An 18,650-nucleotide genomic window follows, 5' to 3' on the forward strand; every position below is an offset into this window, starting at 1 on the left:
GGCTTGGACCGCTAAGAATGGTGAGAACTGAGGATTTAGGGAGATTAAGGAAGAGAAGGAGGCTTCTGCCCCTACAGTTCTTTCTCCTTCCTGCTGCCAGCGGTGGGGTGTCCTGACATTGTCAGGGCTCTGGAGGTAACTGTTGATATCAAACTTGCAGTCTGGGTCCAGTGAGCACTGGTTCCCTATTTGGCCACAATCCAGGCCAGATTTGGGGCTCAGGTTGGGGCACCATCAGCCCTGGGAAACCCTTGGGCAAGCAGCTTAGTGGGTCAGGCAAGCAAGGATGAGAAATATGACCTTGCCTGGGGCTTCTCCTCAAATTTCATGTGTCTGTCCTCTCATTTGCTAGTTGCCCCTCATAGATCTGACCTCTGAAGGGATGGAGTGTCCCAGTCTTTGTCCACACACACCTCCTCGTGATCTCTCATTCATTCTCATCAATTCCAACACTGAAGGCTCCCGAAATTATATCTCCAGACTCCCCTATCCAAATTGTTCAGTCAACATCTTAAATGTACCTCATAGAAACAAGTGATATTTCCATCTCCCCCCCCCCATAGTCATTTCCCTTTCACAAAATGACACTTCTGTACAAGCAAAAACCTTGGCATCTCTTCACCCCTCTCTTTCATTCACTCTCTGCACAAGTCCTTTCGGCTCCAGCTTGAAAATAAATTGTGAAAGTGACCACTTCTACTGCGGCCACCCTGCCTGCGATCCAGCCCACCTGTGCCTCTCACCTGGATTATTGCCATAGTCTCTTCTCTGCCCTCCTGCTCCACTATCCCCTATAATCTTATATTCAACACAGCCAGAGGGATCCTTAAAAAAAGATGTTAATATATCAACAATTATTTTTCAATAGGCAACATTTGTATATGGGAAGAATTCCAAATAGTCTAAAAGAATAAACTGAGTCTCCTTTCCACTCCTGTGACCCTTCCCCACTCCATCTGCTGCCTTCTCTCCTCAGAGGTGACTCTGGATCCCAGCTTCTTCTGTAGACTTGTAGTGACATTGTGTGCATAACTCTATGCATCCTGTGAATGATTTGTTTAAAATGTAAATGAGACTATGTCCCTTCGTTGGTAAAAAACCTTTTGCTGGTTCCCCAGCAAAGTGAGACTAAAATCCAAATTCCATCCCAAGGCTATAGGACCCTGCTTGTGGCACCTGGCCACTCTACACTTCCACAGCTCTCCTCCACTGTCACTCTGCTCCAGCCATACTGGCCCCCCTTGTTTTCCTTCCACTTTCAGGATTTGTGCCCTGGCTGTTCCCTCATCTTAGCACACTCTTCCAGCCTATGTGGAGTTGCAGGCTGCCTAAAGGTCACTTTCCTGACTTCTCACGGTCACCATCCCACCCTTCTGTGCATTTTCTCTATAACACTTATCACAAACTGCGATTATTTATTTTCTCCAGTGGACCTGGTCTGTTTGGTCACCACGGTATACTCGTTGCCCAGCACAGAACTGGAAATGGTACTAATAATGATTTTAAAAGGAGAAAAACTACAATTTAGGTCGTTACTGTGCCAGATACCGATCCTAATACTTTATTAACTCGTATGATCCTCATAACCATCTTAGGGTTAGCTATTATCCACATTTAAGAAACAAGGAAATTGAAGCAGGAAATCTTACACAACTACTAGTAAGTGAACACGCAGTCCTTTAATCGCTGAGTGAATGAGCGAATCAATGAATGGCCCCGAGAGGCGAGTGGCAAGGAGATGCAGAGGGAGGCAGGCGGAGCCTAGGGCCCGGGGACCAATGGGCACGCAGCTGTGACCGGCGGCGTCTCCTGGGGTTTCTGGCTCCGCCCACGCCGCCCGGCGGCCGCTGGGAGTTGTGGTCCCCTGCCCACCTAGCCACGTCACTGTCTTCAAACCCTAAGTCCTCTCCTTAGGCCTTGTACGACCCGTATTCCCGAACTTCTAGGTAGGTTCCCTGGCCCCTAGGCCTATTATTCCTCCTTTTCCTTACATGTCTTGATGCTCCCGGCTCCGCAGGTCTGGGTCTCGGGGCACGGTCTCCCCTGCCACCCCTCCCAGCCCACTTGGTATCACCCTCTACGTTCATCTCCTCCGGTCACCCTTCGGTCTGTGTTTCCAGCCGCGCCCCCCTGAAGTGGTTTCTCTCACGTCCTCTCAGTTCCTCCCCTCCGTGCTCGAGCGACCCATAGTATCTTCCAATTGCCGTATTCCCCGCCCCACACACCCTTTTCCCGGGGCTCCCCCAGCCCTATTTTGGTACACCCCGGCCACGCCCCCTTGCGGACGCTATTGGTACGCGCCGCACTCCCCTGCTCGCCGCAGTGGTTTGGCCACAGCGACCGTCTCCGGCGGTGCGTCCCCCACGCTTGGTACAGCCCAGCCTGTCTCCCCCTAAGCCGCGCGCCCGCGCCTCTCAGTCGGTGGAGCCCCCAGCTCGCTCGGCCTGCACCAGCCATGGTCCGTCCGCGCCGTGCCCCACACCGCTCCGGCGCTGGGGGCCCCCTCGGGGGTCGCGGCCGCCCCCTGCGGCACCTCACGGTGCGCGCCGCCCGCTCGCGCTCCTGGCCGGCCAGCCCCCGGGGCCCGCAGCCGCCGCGGATCCGGGCTCGCTCGGCCCCTCCCATGGTGAGCCCCCCGCCCTTTTTCCAGAGCTTTCCACAGCCCCGCCCCCGCCGGCCCCTTTCCCGGACTGGCGTCTTTGTCCGCGGCCTCCCCCCTCGGGGATTTCTCCGGTGACCCGAAGGGTGGTCCCGCCTGGGGCCGGCTTCCCTGTGAACCCCCCTGGGTGGTACGCGCCGGGCTCTCCCCTTTGTTTCGCATTCGGGATGGGGTGGCGAGGGTGGGGTACGGGGGCGGGAAGGGCTCAAATTACTGCTGACTCCGCGACCCGATTTAAACGCGGGGTGGGGGGCGGGCGGACGGCCGGCGTGCGTTGTTGTTTTTCCAATTGGAAAGTTGCTCGCTTTCCGGGCAGGAAATCTGGAAATGGGGGAGGGGGCTGGGGGGACGGCGGCGAGAGGGCCCAGCGTCTCGCACTGGCGCGCCCAGGTGGTGCCCCCGGGGGCGTTCTCCCCGGGCCCGCACGCGTCTGTACGGCGCCCGTGGCGTGTGCGCCCAGGGTTTATTTGCACGCTCGCCCAGATGTTGGATGCCCTTACTGATGGCAGTAGGCCAAGTAAGTCCAGATCTTAAACATAAACATCCAGCTTTGCAGGTACGCGAAGTTACACATGCTTCCCGAGACCTAAAAGATGCACATACTTGTCAAAACTCTTAAGGTTTTTCTGGAGCTGTAAATCTACATATCGCGACGTTTCACGCACAGCCAAGCCGTGATACGCTTGCCCAGATGCGCGTTTTACCCTAACCTGGCGCTCAAGCTTCCTTCTTAAATATCCTGCCCCAACATTGTGCGTATCGGGGAGCTGTGGCAGCTCCACACTAGCCTTAAACAGGTTTTCTCGGATCTTATATTCAGGTACCCGGACTCGGAACACCTCCCTAAACTTAAACATCATCCTTCACTCCATTGCCTTCTCCGTTCCTTAGCGTTCATGTCTGCTTGTTCAGAAGCGCCTCCTGGGTCCTTAAACGTACATCTTAAAGCTTTCATTCTTCTTCCAGGTACTAAATAGGCTTCCTATGCAGTGAGCAACAGAACAGGTGTGGGAGGCATTTTACACACACCTGCCCAGATGTGAGATTTCCTTTAGGATTGCACGTAGGTCTAGCCCTTAAATGTGGTCCTCCACCTTGACACGCATCCTGCTTTCGGGGAGACCTGAGCTTAAGCATCGCTGGTTTTTACACCCAGGTTAAAACGTAGTCAGACTGGCCTCCAGACACAAGCAGAGTTTAAACAGGTGTTCCTGGTGCACACATTAACTGGGCCCTAAAGTGAGTTCACCTGGATCCCAAAGTCTCCTCCAGGTGTGTGATTTAACTGGTTTTCTCAGACGTTATGGGCTCTGGCTGTGGTAACCTACACGCCCAGGGCTACAACAGTCTTTCTCCGTCTCGGACGCTCCGACCGTGTTCTTACACCAGGATGCTCTCTGCTCTTCTTCCTGATCTCTCACGGTTGCCTGAATCCCAGAGTCTCCTGCCCAGGGGGAGAGTGTGCTTGCTCAGGTTTTTATTTTGCTTTTTAAGCCCCTACAAAATACAGTTTTTCCTGCCTGTTGTTATTCTGGGGCAGAAGACACCTGTGTGCTTTATAGGAAATTTGGAAAATACTGATTAGTAATGAAATGAAAAGTAACAACCATTTTTTTTCTGCTGCCTGGAGGCACCTATTAGGAGGGTTTTCACCGGTTTCCTGCTGTCAGGCTGTTTCAAAGCCTTCCCTTGTTTGCTTTGAGATGTTTTGGGTTTAAAAAAAAGATAACTGGAGAGTGCCTTGTGAGTAAATTGTGTAGCTTTCCTTGCCTTTATTGCTGGGACTTCTGGTGTTTTGCAGATGCTCTCAAGACGTTGTGTTTGAGAGACCCTTCCAGGTGTTGTCAGGCTCCCTGTTGTAAATGTGTCCCCACCTCCCTGGAGAGTTCTGGTTCCTTCCCTCCTCCCCGTGGTCAGCCTGATGTGGCTGCAGCCTGGGCTGCGCTAGGGGAGGCGGGCAACTGGCTGGGGAGGTTGGCGGGAGCCAGAGAGAAGAGTCTGGATTTTCTCTCTCCTTTTTTTATTTTTTTAAAAAATTAATTAAATTACTTATTTATTTTTACGGCTGCACCGGATCTTAGTCACAGCACGCGGGGTATTTTGTTGCGGCACGCGGGCTTCTCTAGTTGTGCACGGGCTCCAGAGCGCATGGGCTCTGTAGTTTGAGGCACGCGTGCGCAGCAGTTGTGGCACGCAGGTTTAGTTGCCCCGCAGCATGTGGGATCTTAGTTCGCCGACCAGGGATCGAACCCGCGTCCCCTGCATTGGAAGGCAGATTCTTTACCACGGGACCACCAGGGGAGTCCCTGGATTTTCTCTTGAGGGCCTGGGGGAGCTTTGGAAGGGTTTTGAGCTTGGATGGGATGGGGCAAACCAGTGTGCCAGACAGACAGACACAGCCCAGGCTGGCTTGTGTGTCGTGGGGGGAGCTTCAGGGAGGCTCTGGACCCCCAGAGAGCTGCTTCTGAGTTATCTCAATAGAGGAATCAAAAATTGATCAGCACTGGGAGGATGAGTGGGGAGCATCTCCTGAGGAACGTGGGGGGGGGGGATGGCCCGCTAGGATGAGAGCACAGCTGGAGCAAAGGCTGGAAGGGGAAGCAACTGGTAGCTTTCAGGGACCCTGCATGGGCCAGTGTTGAGGTGACAAGTAGCCTTGGGGCGGGGAAGCGTCCTGGGGTGGCAGCAGGAAAAGGACACGGGGGGTCAGCCACTCAGGGTCTCAACCCTGGGAGAAAGGGGTTGGAGATGGCCCTGGGGGTTTCGCAGCTGGGGATCGGGGTCTCAATGTTGGGATGTCCCTTCTGGGGTATGTGGGGGACAGCTCCCCTAGCGGGCCCCTCAGCCTCAGTTTCCCTACCCCCTCTGCCACAGCAAGGTGCTCGGGTCTTCGGGGCCCTGGGTCCCATCGGGCCCTCCTCGCCCGGGCTCGCCCTCGGGGGCCTGGCCGTGGGTGAGCACCGGCTCAGCAACAAGCTGCTGGCCTGGAGCGGCGTCCTCGAGTGGCAGGAGGTGAGCGTCCACGTCAGGTCCTCTTGTGAGTCTGCGGGGGGCTGGGGGCTGGCCCCGGGGTCCCTTCTGCCCCTGCAGGTGGGGGCAGGCCTGGGCACCCGGGCTGTGTCCAGTGACCCCTCCGCTCCCACCACAGAAGCGCAGGCCCTACTCGGACTCCACGGCGAAGCTGAAGCGGGCCCTCCCCTGCCAGGCCTACGTGAACCAGGGCGAGAACCTGTGAGTGGTGGGCAGGGGGCGGGCGGGCGGGTGGCAGGGCCGCTCCCCTGACCCTCTTCTTCCCGCAGGGAGACCGACCAGTGGCCGCAGAAGCTGATCATGCAGCTGATCCCGCAGCAGCTGCTGGTGAGGCCCCACCCTCTGCTGCCCGCCCTGGCCCCAGAGCACCCGCCTGGCCCTGACCCAGCTGTCCCCTGTCGCCCCCAGACCACCCTGGGCCCCCTGTTCCGCAACTCCCAGCTGGCGCAGTTCCACTTCACCAACAGAGACTGCGACTCTCTCAAGGGCCTCTGCCGCGTCATGGGCAACGGCTTTGTGAGTGGGGCGGGGGTGCTGGGGGCGGACGGGCGGGGACAGGGCGAGAAGGGCCCCTTGGAAGCACCGTGGTGACCAAGTACGGCGGGAGGCAGAGCTCTGCTGGGACAACCCAAGGCAGGTGGCAGGGTCCGGGTGACCTCTCCTGGGGGCATCCCTGTCCCTGGAGAGCAGAGGAGCCCAGCCAGCCTCCCGGACAAGCTGGAGCCACCCCCGGGCACGGGAGCGAAGGGAGAGGCCTGGGCCAGCCCTCCTGGGACCCAGGAGCTTGTTGGGGCCATAGCACATGGCAGGGACTTGGCATTTTGGGGTGGCCTGGAGGAAAGAGGGAGCCAGCAGTGGAGATGGTCTGCTGGGACTCAGTTTCCTCATCTGCGGTCCTGGGGCCACTGGGAGGAGTGAGTAAAGCACTTGAGGCGGTGATTTGAGGGCGTTGTGAGTGCTCAGGAAGTGCAAGCTGGAGAGATTGTTAAATTGGGGATTCAGACACAGGACATGGTGGGCGTGGTCCCTGCAAGCCTCTCAGGTCTGGGCCCAGGCTTCAGCCGCTGCCCCCACCCCCCAGGGCTCCGGCTGTGGGACGGCAGGTACTGGGAAAGGGTTGGGTTGAGGTGGGAGTAGGTCGTTGGCCTGGAGGACTCAGCTCTGGGGTCCTCTCCCTTTCCTGGTCCCCTTTGGGACAGACCACCCTCCAGCTCCTGGCTGCTGCCTCCGGGGGGCGCTGTGTGCTGCCCTTCAGTGCCTGGGCGATCCCCTTTTCTTCTGGGTTGTGACTGGTGTGGGGTCTCTTGCCTGCCCGGTCACCCCTTCATTCAGCACCGTTTGCTTGGAGCCTGGGGCTCACAGGCTGCAGGGAAGGTGGACCTCAGCACGCGCCCTCCATGGCCTGTCCGGTTATGCTCCGGGAGGGCCGACCGCACGTGGGTCCAGGAAGGCCAGGGGTGGGGTCCCTGAGCCAGCGGACCCCGGGGCTGAGAACGCGCATGCCCCACTGTCTAGACACCCCAGGTGGGGACGTCTGTGAGGCTCAGGCTCTCCCGCAGTCCCACCAAGGAGGCAGTAGCATCTTGTGTAATGAGCGTTTATGTGGCGCTTACTCTGTGCGCCGTTGTTGTGCTGTTTTACACGTGGGGAAACTGAGGTCCAGGGGTGACCTGCCTTAGGTCACACAGCTAGGAGGTAGCAGAGCCAGGGTTACTCCCAGGCAGTCTGGTCCTGCGTTTGTGCTCTTAACCCCCGGGCCTGGTGGCCTCTGTCAGCGGGGCCCAGCAGCAAACTCCACAGGACAGGGATGACCTCGGGGCACGTGGGCGGCAGGTGGAGCCCTCTCAGGACCCTCACCCAGCACATGGGGCCCCAGTCCTGACCCCAGAGTCACGGTGGGGGGGACACCAGGGTGCACGTTCACAGGCTCCCAGAACGACACGTTCTGGCTACACACCAGTCATTTAGGGTCCTGGTGTTAACCTTGAGGATTTCTGTCCCGTGATGATCGTTCCCTCCCCACCCCCACCCACAGGCGGGCTGCATGCTCTTCCCCCACATCTCCCCCTGCGAGGTGCGCGTGCTCATGCTCCTGTACTCGTCCAAGAAGAAGATCTTCATGGGCCTCATCCCCTACGACCAGAGCGGCTTCGTCAATGCCATCCGGCAGGTCATCACCACCCGCAAACAGGTGTGCCCTTGGGCCCGGCCGCCACACGTGTCTGAGGCTTTGAAGGGTGAGGGGGTCGAGGGGTCTGACAGGGTGGTTCCCGGCAGGAGGGGTGCCCATGGGGAGCAGGGAGGCGGATGGGCAGGCAGGCACACTCGTGGCAGGAGGGTACACTCGTGGCAGGAGGGTGACCTCAAATCCTGGCTCACGCCTTTCCAGCTCTTCAGTGACCCCTTCACCCAAAAGTGTCCCAGTTTGTGTGGCAAGTTATACAGCCGCCCAGTTCTTAGAGGCAGACCCTGTGAGCCATGTCCCCCAGGCTGATGGCGGGGGCTTGGCCCAGGGCATGGGGTGTGCTGTGAGGGGCAGGGCCCGCTCTGGGGAATCCTCTGGGCCTGTGGGCAGACTAGAGGCCGGGCCGGGCCAGGCTGGGCCCTGGGGGCAGCAGGTAGATAAGCTTGGGACTGACGGACTGGGGGCGTGGAGGGGTCTGGGCAGCGTTCTTTGGGGAACTCCTGGGGCACCAGCCCACCTGTCTCCTCCCCAGGCAGTGGGACCTGGTGGCGTCGCGGGCCCTGTCCAGATGGTCAACAACAAGTTCCTGGCATGGAGTGGAGTCATGGAGTGGCAGGAGGTGAGCCCTGGGCGGGCCTGGGTGACCTCAGGACCAGGGCATCCTCCCACTCCTGACGGCTCCCCTCTTCTTACCCCCCAAAAGCCCAGGCCTGAGCCTAACAGTCGGTCTAAGAGGTGGCTGCCGTCGCACATCTACGTGAACCAAGGGGAGATCCTGTGAGTGTCGGGCAGGGGGCGGGGGCGGCATCTGGGTGAGGCCTGGCCTCCTGACCCTCGTCCCCGCATCCCTGCAGGAGGACCGAGCAGTGGCCGCGGAAGCTGTACATGCAGCTCATCCCGCAGCAGCTGCTGGTGAGTGGGGAAGGGGGCACTCGGCTTGCCTCGACCTTGGGGCCCTGGGGGAGGCTGCCTGTCCAGCAAGTGGCGGTAGGCGGGGCGGGGCCTGCCGACGTGTGGGCATGAGGGGCTGCGGGGCCCTGGCGCCTGGCCCAGCCACCTCGGGGCCTCCCTGCAGACCACCCTGGTGCCGCTCTTCCGGAACTCCCGCCTGGTGCAGTTCCACTTCACCAAGGACCTGGAGACGCTGAAGAGCCTGTGCCGGATCATGGACAACGGCTTTGTGAGTGGGCTGGTGGGGCCCAGGGCCGGGCTGATGGTGGGACAGACAGAGCCAGAGCCGCTTGGTGTTTAAAAACTGAAATGAGATTAAGAGCGGACGATTCCCCAAAACTGGCCGGGTGTGATGGTAGCCGTGGGGAAGGCGTGTTGGCTCTGTGCCTGGACATTGGCTCCCCTGGGGCTCTGGGCCATCCTGACCCCATTTTACAGATGGGGAAACTGAGGCTCGGAGGCTGTGCTGGCAAGTGCTGGGCGGGAACTTGGACCAAGTCTGGTTTGGGCCCCCGGGGCTGTCCCCCCCTGCTCTGTCTGGGTTTACTCAGCTGAGGCTGACATCACCCCACGCGTCGACTCTGCTCCCAGGTTCTTACCTGCCGCCTTCCTCTTGCTCCTTTCCCCGGGGACAGGGTGGAAAACCTGAGGCTCCCAAGGCCCTCACCAGGCAGGGCATCTGCCTGCCTCCAGCCGGAGCGAGCTCTGAAAGCCCCTGGTGCTCACCTGCTGGTGGGCCTTGGCCAGTTCTCCCCTCTCTGCGGGCCTCGGTCTCTCCATCTGTGAAGTGAGGAGCTTGGCCCTCGTGCTTCTGAAGCCGCAGCTGTCTGTGTCCGCTTTGTGGGTGTTTGCTGTACCAGGTCATAGCTGTCCTCGAATTAGCGTAATGTTTCTAAGTCAGCCGAAGTCATCATGGCTGTGCCACTGTGCATTTGAGGGGCTGGTTATTTAAGAGTTTAAAAGCAGGATTCCCTCAGGGAAACTAAGGCCTCGAGGCCCATGGCCGGTGCTCCCTCGGCGCACTCGGGCTTCCCTCGGCTGTTGGCTCGGGGGTGCTGTGAGGGGCTTCCTCCTCGATGCCTGTCAGCACTGGCCCCTGTAGTGGCACACAGGCCCGAGGGCAGGCATAACCCCTTCTGGCTCTGGGGGCCTGCGAGTCCCCGAGCTCTCAGCCTGGGTTTGCTCACCTGTAAGATGGGGACGGTGACCCCTGGGCCCTGGAGAGAGGATCCTGTGAAAGGCGTCAGGGAGCGATTGGTGCCTGTCGGCACTGCGGTCGCTGTGACGCTGAGCCATGTCCCAAGCCGCGGTGACGGCGGCATCGCAGTGGATCAGCGCCGCCCAGCTTCCCCGCCCTCAGCTGGCCTGGGGGTCGCAGAGTGGACGGAGCCCTGGTGCCCGGCCTCCTGGGGCCAGATTGGCCCCTGGTGTTTCTCCCCTGCCGCGGCCTTCCTGCGTGGTCGCGGTCACGGCCGTGGCTGGTCCCGTGGGCACCCTGGGTACTGGCTGGCCGGCGTGGGGGCCACAGTCTCGCTGGAGCTCGTCGGGCAGCCTCCTGGGCTCAGCTGTAGAGCCCACTCACTGGTCCTTGCGCAGGCACCTCTGGTGTCCTGTGGGAGTGTTGACAGGGCTGAGGGCGGCGGCTGGGAAGGCCCAGCGTGCTCCGTGGTGCCCGTCTGCCAGGGCGCTGACCCGTGCGGTTTGCGCCCGTGTCTCAATGGGGAGGAGCGTCTGCGCTGAGGGCCCGCCCGTGACACTGCTCCACACCGCCAGGCCGGCTGCGTGCACTTTTCCTACAAGGCCTCGTGCGAGATCCGCGTGCTCATGCTCCTGTACTCCTCTGAGAAGAAGATCTTCATCGGCCTCATCCCCCATGACCAGAGCAACTTCGTCAACGGCATCCGGCGCGTCATCGCCAATCAGCAGCAGGTCCTGCAGCGGAACCTGGAGCAGGAGCAGCAGCAGCGTGGGGTGAGCGAGCGCCGCTGCCGGGGCCTCGGTCCCCTCCCCCCCACCCCACCCCGCGCTGACTCCTCCCTGGCTTCCTCTCGCACAGATGGGGGGGTAGGGGCCACCCCGCCGGGCTGGGCCTCTCCAGGAGCCACAGACGAGGCCCTGCCGAGACTGGTGAGTGGAAGCTGGGCCAAGGACAGGATGGACCCTGGGAACTGCCTGGGGTTCGGGAAGTAGTGTGACCCTAGCCTTGAGAAGACCAGAGCAGAGAGAGAGGCACGCGCATCCCCCATGGTCCCAGGCCTCCTGGGAAACTCCAGCCCCGCTACCCACCAGGCGGCGACAGGAGCAGGAGTTTCCAGGGAGGGCAGGGAGAGGCTCTTCTTGTGCCCGGGGCCCTGGAGCCTCACCTGTCCAGTCCCTCCCACTATGCCCCCTGCCCCCAGGTCAGATGCTTCTGAGCAGAGGCCTGTGGGGACTGCAACTGCCCAGTGAGATGGAGGACAGCGTCCTGAGATATCTCCAAGGACAGTCCCCACCCTTGTACGTTTCCCCAATAAAACCTTTTAAAAGCCCTTTGGCCACTGTGCTCTGTCCAGGCACCCTGGCTCGGGAGAGGCCAGGCCCCTCCCAACAGCAGCTGTCCTCAGACCCGAGTGCCGTCCCCGGGGGCTGATGGCTGGGCCCACCCCCGAGTGTTGACACGGCTGAGGCCTGGGAGTGTGCATTTCTACCATTCGCGGGAGAGGGGTCACCTCTGAGATCACTGTCACCTGAGCCAGGAGGGGAAGCTGCAGTTCACGGAGCTGCCAGGTCTGCAAGGTGCTTGCTGGGCCGTGTCTTCCAGAGTCTTTCCACAGCTGGCCGGCTGCTCCTGGGGTCCATCCCCCGACTCCCGGCGTTGCAGGCTGCCCTCCTTGTCCTGCGGGTTCCACAAGCCTCACTTAGCTGGAAGCAAACACAAGGCAATGCCAGGCCGGTTCCAGTCCTCTGGCACTGGTGGCACGCGGCAGGCCTGGCCGGGCTCTCAGGCGCCCCTCGCTGCTGCAGGTCCAGGCCATAGCCCTGGGGTTCAAGTCCAGCATGCAGAGCACCTCATTTCTCACGGAATCGGAGCTCCAGCTCTTGGCCCCGGGTCAGTCTTGCTAAAACTCCGGGCTTGCTCTGCAGCTGGCAGCTGCGTGCAGCGAATTCCACTCGGGCCCTGCCAGCCAGGATGCCCTGGTGCCCATCTGGAGCGCCAGCAGCCACAGGCTGGAGAAGCCGAAACCCCCGTCCGCGAGATGCAGTTGTCCCCAACGTGGGCTGAGGGTTTAGTTTGAGGCAAAGTTGCCAGCAGTGCCTTCCTGGGAGACCAGGCCGGTGGGTCTGTGCTCCCAGCCCGGCTGGGAGCAAAATGCTGGTCAAACATGAAGAAAAACAGCATTTATTGTGGGGTGGGGAGCAGGTGGGGGTGGGCGTTGGCTCAGCCCTCTGAGAACTGGCGGTACAGCCGCTCGAGCTGCGGCGCCACGTGGATCCGGAACGGGATCTCCAGGATGGCGGAGAAGCCTTCGGCCAGCGTGGGGGCCTCGAGCTGCTTCCTGGCGGCAGAGGGTGGTGGGTGGAGGTGAGGCCCAACGTACAGGCTCAACCTGGCGTCCCTCCCCGCCCGCGGCGCCTACCTGTAGCCGTAAATGACGATGTCGGTCACGGGGATGTGAGAGGAGTCCGTCATGTCCCGGAACTGCGGGGGGCGGAGGTCAGGCTGGCCAGGCTGGGGCGAGGGGGTGGGGGGCGGGCGGGATGTTGTGGGGGGCTGGGGAGGCGGAGGCCGGCTCACCCGGTTGTTGTGACGTGCCTGCTCCAGGGTGGTGCTGAAGAGGAAGCAGCGGCAGGGGACGCCTGCGTCTCGGGCACACTTGATGTACCTGTGGGGGCCGGGGAAGTGGGGGGCTGGCAAAGGGCCCGGGGCCCACCCTACAGAGGCCGCCCCTGGGACCCCGGTACCTGGCTCGGCTCTGGATGTCCGGGTTCGTGTTGTCAATCACGACCCGTTTCCTTTGCTTCAGGGCCGCCTCGCACGTGGTCACGCAGCGCTGCCATGAGCCCAGAGTGTCCTGGGGGACCCAGAAAGAGGTCACGGATGGGGGCCAGGAGACCCAGGGGAACAGAGAACCAGAGAGGAAGACCCAGAGACAGAGGGTTAGGGATCCAGGGTAGGGGGAAAGGCAGGGAGAGGGGGGCAGGGACCTGGAGAGAGGACCTGGGGGCAGGGGGCAGAGCCGGAAAGAGAAGGACAGATGCGGGGGGAGCAGAGACCTAGAGGACAGCTCTCGGGGGTGGGGGCGGAGGGGCTGCGGATGTCCTACCCTGTTCACGTGGACGTATCCGGCCGACACGAGATGCTCCTGGAGGAAGGTGGACTTCCCAGCTGTGAAGGGCGCAGCATTAGTGGGGGCCTGAGAAGTCGGAGCAGAGCTGGGGCTTTTGAGGGGCAGGAGTCTCACCCCCAGGAAATCCCACGGCGACAACCACCTCGGGGTCTGAGCTTAAGAGGGAGCTGGACTCGGGGAGGCAAAGAGGCCCAGAGCAGGAGACGGTCCTCTGGGAGGGGCAGACATGATGAGCGAGACGCCCTCCCCATCCCTGCATGTCCCCCACTCTGCCCCCAGCCCGCCCCGCGGGCCTCACCGGGTCAAAGGCTGGGAGCTCGAAGCGGGCCACGGGCCATTTCAGAAAGAACTCCTCTGGCGTGGCGAAAGGCAGGCCCAGGTTGAGGGCAAACTGGGGGCAAGGGCACACATCAGACTGGGTAGTGGCTGGGCTGGGGGGTGGGGTGGGCAGGGACAGGGTAGAGCGAGCCTCACCAGGCGGTCAGCGCAAGAGAAGTCTTTCTTCTTGCGCCCGGGGGCCCAGCTGGCTGGGCGTCCAGCTGCATCTGGAACACATGCAGGATACAAACCCGTCTCCACCAGGAACCTTGGGGACAGGGGTCCCCAGCCTACCTGCATCAGCCCTGCGGACCCACACATTTCCCCACCCCCAGGCCCTTACCTCCCACAAAGACGCTGTCCCCGATGGAGATGGGCACGCCCTCGTTGGCCTGGGGAGGGACAGGTGATAGACAACAGGCAGTAAAGAACCTATTCACACATCTGTCCCCCCAGGGCACTAACGGGTCCTGCCGGATGCTCAGCTTGGTCTGTGCCCCACAGGAGGCCTATCTCTAACCTCTTATGCTCCACACCCAATCCATCAGTGAATCCTGTCGGCCCCGCCCTCCGGCCACTTCTCACCCCCTTTGCCGGCACCACCAACTCGATCCTGGCCACCAGCACGTCTCTAGAATATTCGGTCACTCCTTCCGGGTCTCCCGGCTTCCACTTTCGCCCGTCTGTTCCCCAAACGGCCGCCAGAGGGCGCAAGTTCCCACTTACCGCGGCTCCGGACGCTCTCCTCCCAATCCTCCCGGTGGCCACCTCACTGTGGCCCACGAAGCCTGAGAGCCTGACCCCTGCTCTCTGACCTCATACTCCTCACTTTCCCCCTCACCCGCTCAGGTACAGCCACACGGGCCTCCTCACTGCCCATGAGCACACCAGGCTCGGTCCCACCTCAGGACCCTTGCACTTGGCGTTACTCCTACCTGGACCACTCTTCCCTCAGATACACACATGGCTCCCTCCCTCAGCAACTTTGTATCTTTACTCAACGGCACCTCAGAGAGGATTTCGCTGAGCTCCGTAGATAAAGCAACACCCTGCCTTATCCGCACTCTGCTATTCCACATATCTGTCAATGCACCTTCCCTGATCTGGCAGCAGGCAGGTTTGTCTTGTTCACTAATATTTTCAGCTCAAGAAGCTGCTGAACTTCAGAACAAACGCACACCCAAACGAATGAATGGATCCATGAGCGACTTCTCTCTCCACCACTGTTTTTCACAGTTTGTGAGCACCGGCCTCACATGTCAACACTAGGACACGACAGCAAAGGAACTGAGAAGGCCAGGCTAGGGTAGGGGATGAGAGGAAGGTCATGCACCAGAGACCCAGAGTGGGGAGGCAGGGCAGAGAGCAAGGGGCCGCAGAGGGAGGAGAGCCACTGGGAGTCCGAAGCTCACCTGCCCCTGCAGGTGGTCCCACATGCCGATCACCGGCTTCCGGTACAAGCCTGCGTGCGTGGCCACCAAGACCTGTGGGTGGGGCAGAGGTTAGACACCATCCTTGGCTCCTCCTCCAGCACCCAGAGTCCTTCAAGGGCACATGGGTCCCAAGGATGCTACCCAGAACCTCACCAATCCAAGGAGAGCGCCCGGTGCCCTGGAACTTGCCACTTACAATGGGTTCGTCAGCATAACCCCACCTGGGGCCCACACCCCACTCACCCAGGGTCTCTGTTCCCCCCACCTCTCCAACTGGCTCACCATGTCATACCTTCTCCCTGGGTCTCTGTTCCCTCCTCTGTCCCATCTCACTGTCTCTGTTCCCCTCTCTCTGGGTCCCTGTGCCTGGCCCCCTCACCTACCAGGTTCCCCCCCCCACCGCCCCCATCCCAGAGTCTCTGTCCCTCCACATAGCCCTTCAGCCTCCCTTACAGCCATACCTGAAAGGGGACCCCCAGCTTCTCCACCACAGCCTCCACCTTGGCCTTGAACAACTCCGCTGGCAGCTTCCCGCGTCCAATGCCCATCTGGTTGGTGAAGATCACCAGCTGGGAAGCGGACAGGTGTCAGCCGGCGCCCTCCTCATCAGGCCCGGACCTGCCCTGTGAACCCGCCACCACGCGCGCACGCGCACACACACCTTGTAACCCTCGGCAGCCAGTTCCCGGAGCTTCTGTGGAATCTCTCGGTACAAGATCCTAGGGCGGGCGTGGAAGAGCAACGTGACGTGGGGCCCGGAGTGCACCTCACCCACCCCTTCCTCTTGTCTCTTATCACCTCCAGTCACTGGGGCCAGTGGGAAAGACCTTCCCAGAACGTGTGGTGATGAGGGTCCCATCCAGATCAAAACTGGCCACCTGGCGTTACCCAGAAAAGAGGAAGAACGGCACTGTTACACCTCTGATCCCCCTCACTCACAGGCTGGTTCACATCAACCCTGCAAGCTGGGGACTATTACCACCCACCCCTTACAGATGGAGAAACTGAGTCACAGCGGGCCTACACATCTTAGGTAAGGACAAGGCACAGCAAAGATGTATCTCGGACACTGAGTTCAGAGAGTGAAATCTTCACTCTACTATCTCCTATTCCTCCGGAGCCCCTCAGTATTCCAATCTTTAAAATGGGTTTCATATCCGACCCAGCCTCTTCCCCTGGCCTTTTTCACCTCGGACGGCTAAGAGCCATGAAAATCCAAACAGGAGCTAAGTTTTGTTTGGGTGTTAACTGCATATAAGGGGCTGTGCTCCCTCAGCGCTCAGCTTGGGCCTCACCTTGCCCCGGGGCTTCACACCAGGTGCCGTGAACACTAGCAGCTTCTGGAAGCTCTCCCAGCCAGGGGATGACTTCCTTATCCGCTTTTTCTGCTGTTCATCCTCCTCCTCCTCCTCCTCCTCCGGGGCCACAGGAGGGGTGCCTGGTGGAGTGTCTGGCTGGGATTCTGGCGTGTGAGCCTCTTCCCAGCGCAGGGTCAGCGGGTGGAGGCCATTGACCAAATACAGCGTGTCCCCCACCCCCAGAGAACCCTCCAACCCTGTTCTCAGCTCCTGAGTCCCGGCAGTTGAGGGGTTAACTCCCAGCTGTAGAGAGAGAGGGAGGACTGGAACTGGCTCCACCCCCAGCGGCAACCTCCTCCAATCAAATAACCCGGAAAAAGACTCGCCTTTCTCCACCAGCCAATCAGACCCCTAAGTCCCGCCTCCTCACCCTGTACCACCAATCAGGGCTCTGGGAAGGTTATAAGCATCCAGTCTTACCCAATTTAAATGGGTATGGATGTTTACCGCACTGAAACAGGCACACCTGTTCCCCTCCCAGAATCAGATTTTCCCAATTGGGCCTGCTCCCCGCTGGGTAGCGATTCTCCACACCCCCCACCCCCACTCCACCCCCAGGCCCCTTGCTAACGAACTGGTACCTGTTTCACTGCCACCGTCCGAGTCTCAGGGTCAGCGACCAGCTCCACTGAGGATTGAGGGGGTGGAGTCAGGATCTGAATCCTTGTGTGACTGCTTCCCTCCTTACTGGGGAGCATAGCCAGCTTCAGACCACAGTATGGGGCTACAGCACCCATCCGGCAGGAGGAATCAGTTTATTTCTAAGTAGAATTGGCTCACTCCTTGACATGCAGTACCCAGATAAAGGCCTTAACGACTGCCTGTGTCACTGGTCCTCGCCTAGGGGCAGGGCAGGTATTTTTCCGTATAGAATTGGCTTCTCCTTGACAACGCAGACCTTGGCAAGATGCAGGTTCTGGGCTTGGCCCTCTACCACCCATCTCTGCTTAGCAATATGCACTTTTCTCCGTAGGATCGGCTCTCTCCTTGACAAGGGTCGTGGCCTGATTCAAGCCTTCCCGGTGGCCTGTGAGTATCCTCTGCCCAGTGACAAAGTGTCTCGGGATTGACTCCATCCGCTCCCGCCCAAGGTGTCTGGCTAGTTCCAGGTCTGGCACAACCTTTTTCTTCCTGTGCTCCCCACATGCCACCTACCAACTTCAGGACTGGTTGCACCACGCAATTCCTGGACTACCTTTCCCATTGACTGTGTTCCCGCTCCTGAAGCGGACCACACCCCCTCCAGCTCAGGCTCCTCCCTGCCCACCTTGGTTTCTGGAGCACTTCCGGTCGGTAACCTGCGTCAAGGGTCCTCGGCCCAGCACCAGGGCTTGCCCACCCAAGGGCAGGAAGATGGGAGGCGCTCCCCCAGGGGGGCTCTCCAGCCACAGGCGGCCCTGGGCCTCCACCCTGGCCATCCTGGGAGCCGGCCTAAAGGAAAGTAGGTAAATAGGTTTGAGTGGCAGCCCTCAGTTGCTAAAGGAAGTCCCGCCTCCTCTCGCACTCTACACCAGAAATTCCCTTCATCAGCTAAAGGCTCCGGAAATCCCACCCACTCGTTGGCCTGGGGCTCGCGCCGTTTCCCAGACGATAACGCCCCACTCCTTCCTTCCGGGACCCCGGACTCCAACTTCCCACGGCAAAGGCCGAGAAACTCTCGCGCACTCGCTTCGGCCCCACGCTCACCCTTGCCCGCCGCTTGGCTCACTCGCCGCTTCCGACGAGGGAGGGCCTGCCGGAGGCGCTCTGCTCGCAACTCGGCCGGCTGCTGCCTCTGTTTCTCCGCGGACGGAAATGGCTCGTCCTATCAAAGTGGGCGGGGCATTTGGCTCCGCCTGCCGTAAGCCCCGCCCTTTCCCAGACACAGTGCTCCTAAGGTCCCTCCGCTGGTCTGACCTTCGTCTCTCCTGATGCAGTATGAGACGCAGGCCAGTAGGGGGGGTAGATTCCCTGTTCACACATTTTTTCCTCTTTCCACGTTGAACTCTAATTTTCATTCCCTTTGCCGGAGACAGTTACAGCGGGAGGAGATTCTCGTTACGATTATTGTCAGTCGAAGAAACCCCGCCCCGACAGCAACCCTACCCTGGATGCTGCAGTTTTCTCATCTACAGTGTGGGGATAATCGTTTCCACTTTGTGGGGTTACTAGGAAGATTAAATGAGTTAGTACATGTAAATAACTTATAAAAGTGTCTAGGTGATAGTTTGCCCTAAGTTTTGTCTGTTGTTAGCATTCCATTGGTGGTGGTCTGATGGGACATGGGGATTCCGCGTTTACATCTTTGGACCAGGAGCCATTTGTTCTCTAACCTCCAGCTGTCTTACGTTAGTCAGAAAACTCCCGGCCTCAGCTGGAGGTTCCTGGCTTTCCTGGGCACTATGTGGG

General features: G+C 60.1%; 2 protein-coding genes across 17 annotated transcripts; one reads left to right on the top strand and one right to left on the bottom strand.

Annotated features, from left to right (window-relative positions):
- The first annotated feature begins 2,277 nt into the window (after positions 1-2,277).
- On the top strand, positions 2,278-11,469 carry PTOV1 (PTOV1 extended AT-hook containing adaptor protein). Of its 7 annotated transcripts, none has more exons than XM_033417264.2 (14): positions 2,295-2,626; positions 5,534-5,671; positions 5,808-5,890; positions 5,959-6,016; positions 6,098-6,205; positions 7,725-7,880; positions 8,407-8,493; positions 8,578-8,651; positions 8,729-8,786; positions 8,950-9,054; positions 9,461-9,612; positions 10,599-10,796; positions 10,882-10,952; positions 11,225-11,469. In XM_033417264.2, exons 1-14 carry the CDS (start codon positions 2,456-2,458, stop codon positions 11,452-11,454), a joined length of 1,689 nt encoding a protein of 562 aa, XP_033273155.1. In that variant the 5' UTR covers positions 2,295-2,455; the 3' UTR covers positions 11,455-11,469. The 7 variants fall into 7 exon arrangements, with proteins under 7 accessions (XP_049559408.1, XP_049559404.1, XP_033273155.1 ...); XM_049703449.1 differs by adding an exon at positions 3,480-3,625 and having other exon boundaries at positions 2,493-2,626; positions 5,534-5,696; positions 8,407-8,651; XM_049703448.1 differs by adding an exon at positions 3,480-3,625 and having other exon boundaries at positions 2,493-2,626; positions 8,407-8,651.
- PNKP (polynucleotide kinase 3'-phosphatase) lies at positions 7,271-18,234 on the bottom strand. Of its 10 annotated transcripts, none has more exons than XR_007474300.1 (17): positions 17,949-18,232; positions 17,530-17,693; positions 16,844-16,890; positions 16,200-16,505; positions 15,703-15,782; positions 15,566-15,623; positions 15,366-15,473; positions 14,884-14,955; positions 13,815-13,863; positions 13,628-13,698; positions 13,452-13,544; positions 13,268-13,364; positions 13,130-13,191; positions 12,601-12,877; positions 11,552-12,361; positions 9,552-10,769; positions 7,271-7,822 (listed from the first exon to the last, which is right to left on the bottom strand). XR_007474300.1 is itself a non-coding variant. In XM_004286157.4 (17 exons), exons 2-17 carry the CDS (start codon positions 17,678-17,680, stop codon positions 12,244-12,246), a joined length of 1,572 nt encoding a protein of 523 aa, XP_004286205.3. In that variant the 5' UTR covers positions 17,681-17,693; positions 17,949-18,226; the 3' UTR covers positions 12,189-12,243. The 10 variants fall into 10 exon arrangements, 3 of the variants coding, with proteins under 3 accessions (XP_049559350.1, XP_049559349.1, XP_004286205.3); XR_007474299.1 differs by having other exon boundaries at positions 7,271-9,027; XR_007474296.1 differs by having other exon boundaries at positions 7,271-9,129.
- Positions 18,235-18,650: the final 416 nt, after the last annotated feature.

This window comes from Orcinus orca, chromosome 20 (assembly GCF_937001465.1).
Source record: "Orcinus orca chromosome 20, mOrcOrc1.1, whole genome shotgun sequence".
NCBI lineage: Eukaryota > Metazoa > Chordata > Mammalia > Artiodactyla > Delphinidae > Orcinus > Orcinus orca.